The sequence below is a fragment of the Corvus brachyrhynchos genome, unplaced genomic scaffold (genome assembly GCF_000691975.1).
Source record: "Corvus brachyrhynchos isolate BGI_N302 unplaced genomic scaffold, ASM69197v1 scaffold6, whole genome shotgun sequence".
Lineage (NCBI taxonomy): Eukaryota > Metazoa > Chordata > Aves > Passeriformes > Corvidae > Corvus > Corvus brachyrhynchos.
Genome location: NW_008238632.1, coordinates 245,761 through 258,667, shown reverse-complemented (window position 1 = coordinate 258,667; position 12,907 = coordinate 245,761). Strand labels below are relative to the sequence as shown.

Below are 12,907 nucleotides of genomic sequence, written 5' to 3'. Positions count from 1 at the left end.
CCCTCTGGCCCCCACTCGGGGCCCTGCAGCCACCTGTCCCAGCGCCGGAAACGAGAGAGAGCTTGGGGGGGAGTTCGCCTATTCTTAAATGTGGATCACAGAGGTGATCACAACTTTAAGTGGCTTAGAGACTTGTCCATATTCACACTGGCCAGCTGATAGGTTCTATCGGGTCCCAGAGGAAACTGTAAGCACCCCTTAGCAAGGACATCCCTTCCGGGACTGTGCTTGCTAACCTATGACAGTGTGCCATATCTCACCCAGATGTGCCCTGCCTGCTCACCCCTGCATTATTGTGTGGCATCAGGCACACAATCTTCACAATCACTTAAGGTTGCAGCCAGCCCTAGGAAAATTGACAGTCTTCTCATCCCCTGCTTAGCTTCTCTGGGTCACAGAAAGGAGATGCAAGAGGAAATCTTTCTCTGCTCTCTTGGACAAAGACACATTCGAACACGTCTTTATCATCCCCCATAGTGTAAGCATGAGTTATGTGCATTGTCACTTGTTGCCCCTCCTGGAGTCATATAGTTATGTGAGAGTCTGGAATGTCCATGGGAAGAGGCAGAGAGGGTAGAGGGGGGAGCAAGCTTCAGACTCTTGTATCTGTTTAGCAAAGTCTGCAAACTGGGAAATGAAGGAGGAGTTAGGTCAGTTTCCTTTTGCTTTGCTCCCAAGTTGTGTGGTGTATGGGTTGTACCCATGAGTTCAGACTTGGCATAGGGCTGGCAGCACTGCTGAGTCCACTTTCTCCTGCCCTGTACTTAGAGACTTTGACACTCCCTCTACATTAATGAGTGAGTCATCGACTTGTACAGTCATTTCTCCTCATAATGTTTCAGCTTCACTGTGGCACTCTTGTATTTGTGTATGCCAGACTTACTCCAGAGTCTTTGATACTAAGCTCTTAAAGCCCTAATGTGCTTACATAACATGATGTGGAGAACCAAGAAAGTAAATTTAATTAAAATCTTTCCTCACTGCTTCTGACACATAGGCAGAGACAAAAGAAAGACACTTCTTTTTGAACACTGGGGAATAATGTGGCATACTCACAAAAGCAGACAAGGAAACCGAAGACACTGGTGGTGTGTGTATAGTATATATAAAATGGGAACTAATCTTCCAAGGTTTAGGTGTTAGATATCTGAAATGAGGGAGAACCTGTACTTTGATGGCTGAATTCACACTTCCTGGTTTCTTTTAGCCATGGAGTTGGCATCTATAAAATATATGGTGGTAAAAATGAGTTAAAAAACCCAAATCCTTTTAAATTCAATATAAACTTTATTCCAAGAGAAGAAATTTCATCAGTGATTTGACTAAATTTGCTAGTGATAAAACATAACCCCTTGTATACAAACATTGCTGCAATCAATGTCTGTCATCCTGTTAATGCCTTAGAGAATTCTAGTGCAAATTTTTGAAGAGCTTTTGCTGAACATCCAGCTTTCAAATGGGTGTTTCTCTTCTCTCTAGTTTCATACAAGGATAGAAGTACACTAATCCCAGTTAAAAACAACATTCACCAGATGTAACAAAGCAGGAATATCTGAGAGTCTTTCAGATTTTACCATGCTCAGAAAGAAAATAGCAGGGTATCTCACTGGTAACTGTAATTGTATCCTAGCTTTTCAGGGAAAAATACATCAAATGTAATTGCATGAATTGAATCTCTTTGCTTGGGGAAATAAAAACCATTTGAAGAATGGAAGCAAAACCTTTCTGATTTAATGACATCCTGAAAACAAAGTCTGAAACCCTGTGAACTCCGTTTATTGCTTCATGAGTACTGTAAGATGTCAAATGTTTATCAGCATGTTTTAAAATCTGGTGTAGAACCCACATATTATAAGCTATTCCTTCCTTTTCGCTGCTCCTGTGAAAGCTCTGCTTCCTCTCTTCTTGTCAAAAAGTGGAGAAACTTGCAGTTCTAGATAGAGAAATGCATTATTTCCTATAGAGTGGTGAAATGATGCTCAGGGGGAAGTTAAGGAAATATCTCTTTTCTTATATAAAAATAATACATCCTTCCTCAGCCTTACCTTACAAATAAAGGAGCTCTGTCCAACAAATAGTCAAACAAAAAGTTCACATACAGTGGGAATTTAGTTAGCTGTTTCATCTTGTGCCTTTTTGACAGCTCTATCCTCCATATATGTGACCCCTGTAAGGGATCTTTCCTCTCTTTCACTGTATTTAGCTGCCTCTTGGACTTGCCTCCCTGCTGCAAAGATACAGACATCAAAGTAGGAAGTGAATTGCACGTATCCTGTTCTGGTTGAAAACAGTCTAGTAACTGGTTTCCTGGGAGCAGAAGCCATAAAAGAAACAGTAATTTACCATGATGGGATCATTTGTTGTAGGTTGAATGAAACATTTATTATGGTCTGTGAGAAATTTTTAAGCCTATCAATTCTCTCTCACAAAAATTGTAAATGTTTTTTTAATTGAGAATGAAGCAAAGCCTTGTTTTTTCTGATCATCTTTTGGCTTGGAAAATATGCTTCGCCCCCAGATAATTTTTCCACAGATTGTTGGTGGTCACATTAGCATGCACATAGAGACAGCAAAGTCATTGAGACAGCCCACGACAAGCGGAACCTGTGGCCCTCATCCACAACTGCTTGTTTTGGTCACCAAATAATATCTCCTGGCCTTTGCCTCATAGGAAGACAGCTACAGCTTGAATTGCCTTTGAAAACAGGCAGTTACATAAGAAAATAAAACTTCAGAATTTCTTATTACTGTATATTTGATTGTGGGCTGGAAGAGGTTTTTGGATGTTTTCATATAGAATAAATTACTTTTTGCCTGTGACTTATTTTTGGACATAATGAGTACAGTAGCATGAACAAAAGTTCACTTTTTACCCCCAAGATGTGCACATTTCATTCAGCCATACAATATTAATTATCAGAATGTTTTTGTTAACAAACAAGTGACATGGAGAGAAAAAAACAAAAGATGCACAGGTTTTAAACACACCATCGTTGCACTTATCACACTTAGAGACATTATAATCTCTGTTACTCATTTTTCAGTGCCTTGAAGTGAAATTTGTTAAATAATTTTATTGTTATCTTTGAAGTTAGATAATGTAAAAAGATGCTATAAATAGAATATAAGAGGGAGTGAACTGGCAATATTTCTAAAACTTCTGAATCAATAATGCCAAATGAGTTAAAACAAATGAACCTCTTTGCAAAAATTATTTTATACAATCATAGTTTGGCATGGTTCTCAGAGGATTAGCCATCATTGAATGTTCCCATGTGCGGAGAGATAAGCCAGGGAAGAAGACTGACCTGTCTGAACAGAGATCTTTGGCTGGAACCCAGGTCAAAACCGGAGAGTTTATGGTGTTTGAGTGAAGGGGCAAGCAACTCAAAAGGACTACAAGGATTTCATGAGGTTATGCAGGGAGAAAATTAGAAGCGCCAAAGCCCAACTAGAACCCAATCTAGCTATCATAAAAGATATTAAAGGGTTTAGTGGTGGACTTGGCAGTGTCAGGTTAATGGTTGGGCTCAATGATCTTAAAATTCTTTTTAAACCTAAATTATTCTATAGTTCTAAATAAAATTAAAAATTAAAATTTTTCAAGGGATTGGTGACAACACAGAAATGTAGAATTGGTTACATTTTCTCTCCTATGTACACAAAGATAAAACCATAACTAAATACTTAACTGTCTAACTAAAACTGCTCCAATTTTTCTAATAGCCATATGTCCTAAAAGTTTACAAAAATCACCATTAACTAAGTTTGTTCATCACCATTAATGTGTCATTTAGTTTCCAGAATAATCTTTATTTCTTACCTTTAGGGTCCCAGATTTAAAATGACTGATCAGTTCAAAAATGCTGACATCCTGCCCTGCTTCTTGCAAGATCCTATGACACAAATTTGCTGTGGTTGAAGTTTGCAGGTCTTCTCTAGCATGAGACACTGTAAGATATGTGACTTCCATTGTTTTGCAAGGACATGCTATGACACCAGCACATTTCAACACAAACCTGCACAGAGGAAGATGTGGAAATTTTCTCAGAGCTGCTGGGGATTCTTTTGTTTCATTGGAGTTTTCTTAATTCAGTTTCGTTGGGCCTGAACCAGAGTTAAAGCAGGTTGTTAAGGGCTTTGTCCAAATGGTTCCAACTGCTGACAGGCTTGAAACATTGACCAGCTCTCTAGGCAGCCTCTTCCAGTGTTTGGCCACCCTGTGGTATAGGCAGTGTATGTTGGGACTAAAGGGGAGCATAAGAAACCTGCCTCCACAATTTGTCCAACACATATGGACATTTGCTATGAGCCTGGGTACTGCTCTACCAGTTCATACATGGCATTTTTTGGGGGGAGCCCTATTTACTCCTTGGCATATGCAACCCAAGTAAGGGAGATTAATTTTATTTCATTTCATTTTCCCAACGAAATTTTGCCCCAATTGTCCTTCCAGAATTTTTTTTTTTTTGCATAAGTTACCAACCATCACCATTGAATGCAATCATCACCCATGTTGTAACTTGCAACAAAGATAAAATCTCGTTTGGCCTACCCATGAAGCATGGCAATTCTGGAAAGGACCACTACAAATAAAGAAGGCAATATATACAAATTTTAATACCTTCATACCTCTGTCAGGACCACCTGAAAAGAAGATAGTTTTCATACAGTTGCTAATTTTTTATGTGACCCTAAATATTCAGCAGGTGACCGTAGGAAATCATAAAACTGTCTGCCTATTCCACATGAAATATTACCCTTTATAACAATATTGCTGAAGAGATTTTGGCTTTTTAAGCTAATCAAGAGTCATCTGTGAACAGACTGTGTTCTTTATCAAATGTCTGTGTTTGCTCAAAATTTGCCAACTGGCTAGGTATTCATCAGATTCCCCAACGAAAATGTTTTTACATTTCTTTCCATCACAAATTCTCTCCTGGCCTAACCTTTCTAAGGACTGCAAACAAGTAATCCTTGGTGCTGAGTTTTCTACTGAATATGAAGAGACATCTCCTAACTTTACTTTTACAGGAAAGGTAACTCTTGTCTTGCCATAATTCCAATAGCATATTTTTTCTTTATTTCAGTTTGTCAAGTGGGATTTGCAAAATACGCTCTCTGCTCGCAAGAGTTGATTTCACAGCAAAAGCACTAAACTAAAGTCATGGCTGCTTCACACTCAGATCCTTCTAAGGACTTAGCTGAAGCTAGTATTAGTTAGATGTGAGGTGCATAATAGTAAATGGAAAGATTAACAGTGAGTTTCGTGAAAATTTGGACTGTTTTCTCTTCCTTCCTTCCCCCTGTACTGTGGTATCACTTTTAGCACTCTTGGGAGCATTTTTCAGTCGTGTGCAGCCAGGATGTGATGTCTGATTTTTTGTTGGGTTTTGTTTGTTGTTTTTTTCTTCTTTTCCTTTCCAATTTGTAGTGTATGTGTGTATATGCCCTCATCCTCCAAGATGTACTGACAGGAACAAAGGCTAAAATCAAAACTGTGATAAAAAAAAATGACCCAGACTACTGAGAAGCTGTTAAACTTGAATTATTAAAGGAAGATCTGCATTACACCCAATACAAAATTAAGTAAGTTTGATATTTAGGACACCTGAATTCTTCAAGGTCATCCAAAAATTAATGTTCTAATTTGAGTCACTCATATGACTTAAGGCTTACAATTTTTCTTTGCTTAGTAAAAGCTAAGGTCTCAAAAAAAATTTTAAAAAATAAAAAAAAAAAAAAGGAAGAAGGAAGAAAGCTAACAAAATATTTTTCTATTAGTCTTTGTAGATCAATGATATTTTCTTCCAAGGGCTGAGAGACAAAGAAAAAATAAAAGCTTCACTGTTCCGAGTTCTGCTTCACTCTTTATTACATTTCAAAGACTTACTGAGGCAAAATACAACTTATAGAGAAGCCCCATGACAAATATAGTAAAATTCTTGCATTTATCGAAAACTTGCCTTATTGAAACCTAAGTGAACATTGTTTTGTCTGTGGCTGAATGCAATTACGTGGTTTCTTTTGTTTTAAAAACATACACATTTCTTACTGATTGTCTTGAGTGAATTTTACAAATTCAAATGCATAATGTATTGATGACATAACAATGAAAATGAAATAAGTGGATTCTGACTCTAGGAAGTCATGTTTGAAAGAATGACTTCTCATTCTGGATTTACCGGAAAATATCTTATTTACATATAGGGATTTTTATATTGCTGATTGGGAGACAATTCATTCAGACAATTCTCATGTTGCTATCCACTACGATACAATTATTTCTAGAGGTGACATTAAGGCAGTCACCTCTGCAGTGTGGAACTATATGCTTGCAACCTTAATTTAGGTGTTCATACCAAAATAGTCAAAAGCAAATCCTTCCACCATCAAATACTTATTCTCTTTGGAAGTATGCATATTATATTGAAACATGATAATCCAAAGCATGTTTTGCTGAGTGAATACATACTTAAGGGAAATGGCTTCTTTTTAAACATTGGCAAGCGCTGTTACATTTCATTTTCTACCTCCAGCAGCCACATGAAGGCTTGCCTCAGGAAACACACAGATGCTATCCTTTTCTCCTGCAAGCCTTACTGATGTTTATGCTCCTTTTTTTTAACTAATTAAAAAGGAAGATCTGAGATAAACTTTCAGGTTCAAAAGAGTAGACTGTGAGTGCTGTGCACTATCTGTTTTTGTGATCTCTTCCGCAACCCACTGCCCAGAAGCTTCTCAAGAGAGGACTGCTGTGCCAAGCCCAGGTTCTTTCTGTCTTTCATTCACTTAGGGACCGAGAACAATTTCATTTTCTAGCTACAAGAAAGCAGAATCAGTGATAAATTCACAGTGTGCTAATTCTATGGGACAAATCAGCTGATAAAACACACCAACAGATACTTTGAGGCTATATATTAACATATACAGGCATACAGATGTCTAGGCTATGCTGTACACAAGTGAGGGTGCACATGCACAGGCACACTTTCTGCTTCCCTGGGTAAATGTTCTGTCATCTTGCATATAAGGTTTTTATTCTTTCTGTGTTTCTCAGCATGAATCTGAAAGGTGTTGGTTTCATGATTGGTGGTTGGTGATTTGAATGGGAGCTGTGAACCTTCTCTCACAAAGAAAGAGGCAGATACCTTGCCTCTGGAAAGAATTTCTTCAGCTGCTCCTTGCTTGGTGGTGCTGGTGGTGAATATATAGCAGTGAGAAGCACATGAACTCATTCAGTCAGATTATGCTATATTCACAAAGCATTTTAAATTCACCAACACATCTGTTTGCTATGTTCAGCTCATCTGCAAAATAGTTACTGAGGCAAAATTTTCTTGCCCAGCTGCAATGCAACCCAGAGAAAGCAAGATAGACATCCCTGCATTTGGGATCTCTGCTGTCAGAGAATTCAGTGAATTCCCAGCTGAAATTTCTGAGTTTTAGGGCGAAGAAACTGAGAAGACCTACCAAATTAGAGCCTTTTCCAATGATAAATGTAAGGATAGTCTTCATGGTTTTGTTTGAAAGCCATATCATATCTACATTAGGGTAAGGAACTATTTTTTAACTTGAAAGTTTTGGTGAACTTGTAGATTTTTACCTCCTTTCATCATATTAAAATAACAAATATCTTCTTCAACCTGGATTCAAGGAGTGTCAGTTAACACCTAGTCTCTCACACATCCTACTTTCCTGGTATACACAAGGTGTTACTGAGACAAAATAACAGAGACTGGATTGCAATTGCCTGCTAAACATCAAGTAACGTGGGAGGCCTCCAGATAAAAGCGACTTGCAGTTTGGAGTACATTGTGACTGAATGACTAGGGGAAAGACAGAAGATAAGGAGGTTCCTTACCTCCAGCTGCCTCAGGACTACGCAGCACAGGTCTGCAGTGCCTTGGGGACGGCGCTGGCAGTGTTCTGCAGCAGTTTGGCTGGCAGATGGCAAACAGGGCGCAGCCCAGGACCCAGCGGGGTCTGATGGGAAGTGCAGACGAAAAACAGCACCCATGACACTGCCAGCCCACCGGCAGGTCAGAGGGAAAACCTACGTGTAGAGAAAACCTTCACTGCCACATTGTTTCTGATCAAAGGAGGAGACTTCAATGTCCACTCAGGCTGCAGTTACACAAAAACTCAGTACAACAAACTTGGGCTGACTTTCTGTAGCAGTTGTGTATCTACTGCTACTTTTAACTAAAATTACTCTTTCTGATAACTCGAGAAGTGATGCTGATTTACATTGTTTACTTGTTAACACTGAAAGGGACATTGCTATCTTGATCCTCAAAAACATGAGATTTAAAAAAAAAAAAAAACTTCAAATGTAAAAAAAGTCAAATTTGCAAGGAAATCACTTTTATAAATACTTCCAGCTGAAATCTATCTTGATTAACCTTCCCTAAAATAAAGAATATTGTGGAATGACAAGCAAAAAATCAAAAAATAACAAACGAACGATGACAACGTGATTAAATGGGTGCTTTCTCATGGAGCATTTAACTTTCAATGAATTCAAGATTTCTGGGGTAGTGGTGGGGAAGTGATTTATTTATTTATTTATTTTAAATCCCTGACTGGAACCTTGCTTATGCCTCTAAAGCTTTATCAGAGAAATAAGGAAATCTCTTTTTATGTGTCATTGCTTTTTCATATTTTCATGTCATTTCGTCTTTGTTTCTAACAGCACTTTTTTTCTTACTGTTGTAGGCAATGAGAGCCTAGAAGAAAATTATGTGCAGGACAGTAAAATGGGATTTGTCATCAATGCTATATACGCTATGGCTTACGGGCTACAAAATATGCATCATTCCCTTTGCCCTGGACATGTTGGACTGTGTGATGCTATGAAGCCAATTGACGGCAGCAAGCTCTTGGAGTTCCTCCTCAAATCCTCATTCATTGGTGTTTCTGGAGAAGAAGTTTGGTTTGATGAAAAGGGAGATGCTCCTGGAAGGTAAAGAGGTCTCTTCTCTACTAATTAAACCAGAGGGTGGGAAGTGGGAATGTTACTGCCTTTGGTGGTGTAGATTTCTTTGGCTGTTTTGCTGAAACATAGAGCATGGACCAGTCTTTCCCACAGCCAGAAATAACACTGGTAACACATGGTATCTTATATTGGGACAGGAACTACAGTATAGCCTATAAATTTCTAGTGTTTTAGGAGATGACAAACCTTGTAAAATCAATCTTGTAATCAATCCTTGTAAAAGGAGATGACCTTGTAACTCACAGACTTCTGGTGTGCAAGGTACTACTGGGGCTCAGCACCAGGGTTTTAGTATGTATAAAGCCTAATACAAATTATTGGAATTTAATGAAGCATTTACCTGCCATGGTTTTAAAGGGAGGAGCACATCCTTTTCCAATTGGAGCTCTGCTGAAACCTTGCCAGAGACTATTTAGTGTTGATTGGTAAGCTCCTGTATGATCTCCTTAACTTGTTTCACTCCAAATACAATCAGACCAGTCCCAGAATTTAAAGATAGGTCTGTGTAGAGCAGGACAAATGATGGGGGGGGGGTTGGTAGAAGTTTCTGTGTTTCACTCATCTGGGGTCTGGTCCCAGCTGTGGCAGCTGCTGTTGTCTAGCCCCTCTAGCAGACTCAGGATGTACCCAAGCAGTAGGTAAGGCAGCACCTTTGTGGACTTGGATGTCACCTTTGTTTCTCTTATGGGAGCAAACTGACAGAGAGCTGTCCTTTCATTTAGTTTTGTGGGTTCTGTTAAACTATTTTAACACGTGGATTTTTTTGTTTGTTTGTTTGTTTTCTGTTTTATAAATACATTTAATTCAGCTGCCAAAGTACAAAATTCATTATGAATTGAAACCTACTCAAGGATTGCTTCACTGAAGTTTGTTTTCCTACTGAGTTATTAGAGTGTTATAAAAGACTCTCTCACTCCATCTTTGGGCTTATTGCATAAGTGCATCTGAGTGCCAACACCACACAAAGTGAGGGCTCTGGACCAAACAGGAGTTTTCATGTCTTTTCCTGCCTCCAAAGAGTATTCATAAGACACAGAGGTCTTAAAGCAACTCTTATCTCTATTACTAGGCTTTATTAGCAAAAGCGGCCAATGTTTTACCATTTTCTATAGTGTTATATTTTTCCTATTGTCATATTTTAACAGTATATACATTTAAACAGTTCATTACATTTAATTAGTAATAAAAAGCTAGTCAGTGTTGATTCTTTTAGTCAAAGATACAGATCAGTTTGGTCAGCCTTTGAAAGCAGAAGCAAGCAATTCGCTTACATTCGAACCCATACTTATCGACACAAATGCATAAATCAAGTCTTTGCACATATAATTTAGATAATACAGAGAAATTACTGCTTAGTGTAGCTTTATGCTTTTTGCACACTATTTGTGTCCATAAAAGCATTACTCCAACTTTGCATATCTGCATTTTCTGTCTGTTAGCTATTTGGTTTGATGTTTAGATGTAATTTTCTAATTTTAGCCTATTTCTTAGTTATTATTTTGTCACCCAAGAGCATTTTCACAACTCTCATCAGTACCAAGCATAGAATTAGATTGAACAGCTGCTGAATTCAAAACATATGAGAGTTTATATCAGGATATTTCTCTGAGTATGCCAGAATGATAGAATTTATTCCATCCATCATTTTGGTCTACAGCAAGGTTCATTTTTCTTGATTCCCTGGCCTACCTAGAATTTGATAGGTTATTTTAGGTAGGGGGTTTTTTTGGTTGTTGTTCCTCATTTATATTTTCACAGCTGGAGCTAGCAAGTTTGGGCAAGGAAATTCAATTAACCTTTTTGTTATTCATTCTGTAATCGTTGGATCAATCTGTGGCATTTATGACATGGGCAATATCATATCAGAGAATGGTTATGTGTACATGAAATTTGATCTGCAGTCTGCCAGATCATTGTATGCCAGCAGTAGTTTAACAGAATTGTCTGTAGCTTCAGATTGGCTGTAGTGTTTCCACAGCTTCTTGTGGAAAGTCTCTTTGTGGATCAGTGAACAGTCCATAGCACTGTGTCAATGCTCAAAAGAGTTTTTGAATCTCAGCAAAATGGAAAGATAAACACCACAGAAACACCTAAATATACCAAGGTCAGCCTGCTATGAAATTTCCTAGTTTTTGGCTTTTCTATGCCAGCGCAAGAATGTCACACATATGTGTAAAAAGTTTTTAGATATCCTGCCCTCGAATCATGTGAACAAAGCAACTTCAAAAGGTGGGATAATATTCCTTCTTAGAAGACAGCAACCTTTCTCATAATTTTCAAAATCTGTGAGGTTCTTCAAGGAGCTGACTCTCACAAACTCCTAATTGCAATCATGGGTGGAGCAGATAGAGTTACCTGTAGTTATGTTTGTCTGGCACTCCCATAATCTCCTGTTTTGAAACCCTTGCAGCTTCAGGAAACCTTAACCATTTGTTTAGATACAACTCTTTTTCTCTCTCAGGCTCAATTAATGGTTTCAAGGTTTTATCAAAATGAGATTAGAAGACACAAAGCATGTTGTCAAAGGTGTATTTCTTCTGTGAAGAAACTTTTCTTTGAAGATCTCTTATGCAGAAATATGAAGCAAACTTTTATTGGAAGGGCACAAATGCAGTCATTTAGCTGACTGTGCTGCCTCTGGGAAAAAATGACGTGGATGTAACTCTGGAAACACAACTGTATGTGCTTGCTATACTGTCATTAAGAACATGCTAGTAAATTTGCTGCACTTTTTACTTTCATTGAGTAGCTCCCATTTCCTTTCTCTGTAGCAATCATATCACTCAAATTTCCAGAAATGGCTGGAGAAGATGTGAAGGATGCAATAGTCAACACAACATCCTTCTCTGGGATACAGAGATACCTTTTTAGCTCTGGTCTATTCTAGATAATTGCCTCCTTTTACCTTGTGGCTGGTATGAAGACCCTTACCTCTCTAGAACAACGATTTGCATACACCTCTGACCATAAAATGCTTTTTGACAATACGCAGGAGAAATTTCAGTCCCTACAATGGACCTTTGATATGTGGAGAAATGCTGAAGTTCACAAACTAAGAGGAATATTTCACCTAACTAACATTTTGTCTTAACTAGACTTGCGCTTAGAACCATGTAAGTTTATTTAGTTCAAAATTTCCAATAACTGTTCTGGCTTCAGTCATGACAATGCTGCCAATGCTACCAATGCCAATGCTTTGAGTAAGTAATCAAATTTTGCCTTATGCAAAGCCTTAAAACTTGAACGTAAATGATCTCTTTTTTTTTCAAATATGCATTTCTGTTTTGGAGTTTGAATTCATGGGGTTTTTTTTCTTTCATTTACATCCCAGCATTGCTCAGCATTGCTCTTTTACACCCTGACTTCCAGGATAGCAAACATCAGTACCAGTCTGGTATTATGGCTTTGGAAAAAGGTAACTTCAGCTGTCTCAGATTAACTAGAGTAAGAGTGTTCCTGTGACCAGCTGACTAATATTCTGGCTTGCCTTACAAGTAACTTGTTCATATGACACTACCTATTGGGTCACATCATTTCCCAATACACCAGAGAGCTTGCATTTCTATTAAAAGGATTAATTTTCTTACCTGCAGAATATTTTAATGGCTTCTTTAAATTCTGCCATGTGTGTGTCAAATACAACTGCCTCCAAGAAGTCTCACTCTCTGAGAGCTTCACAACTCTCATCAAACCCACTTCTTTTGGGATCATAATTTTTAGCATGGACACAGCTCAAAATTATTAAAGTTGTACATATGTGAGCAAGGGGATGGGAGGAGGTATTCCAGCACTGAACTTTTCCTTGCTCTAAGCACAGATTTTTCATTAAGAAGGAAAGGATAAAGAACTTAAGCACATCTCCATATACCAAGTGTATTTGATAGACCACATTTTTCCACTTAAAATTCA

At 38.1% G+C, this 12,907-nt stretch overlaps 1 protein-coding gene across 5 annotated transcripts in view; it reads left to right on the top strand.

The window, feature by feature from the left end:
* The window catches only part of GRM1 (glutamate metabotropic receptor 1), a 193,577-nt gene that overhangs the window by 139,254 nt on the left and 41,416 nt on the right, over positions 1-12,907 (top strand). For all 5 annotated transcript variants that reach the window (XM_017737264.1, XM_008635947.2, XM_017737265.1 and 2 more), the window contains one exon: positions 8,719-8,965. In XM_017737264.1, the coding sequence (XP_017592753.1) occupies positions 8,719-8,965 (247 nt within the window). The remainder of the gene's footprint in view (positions 1-8,718; positions 8,966-12,907) is intronic.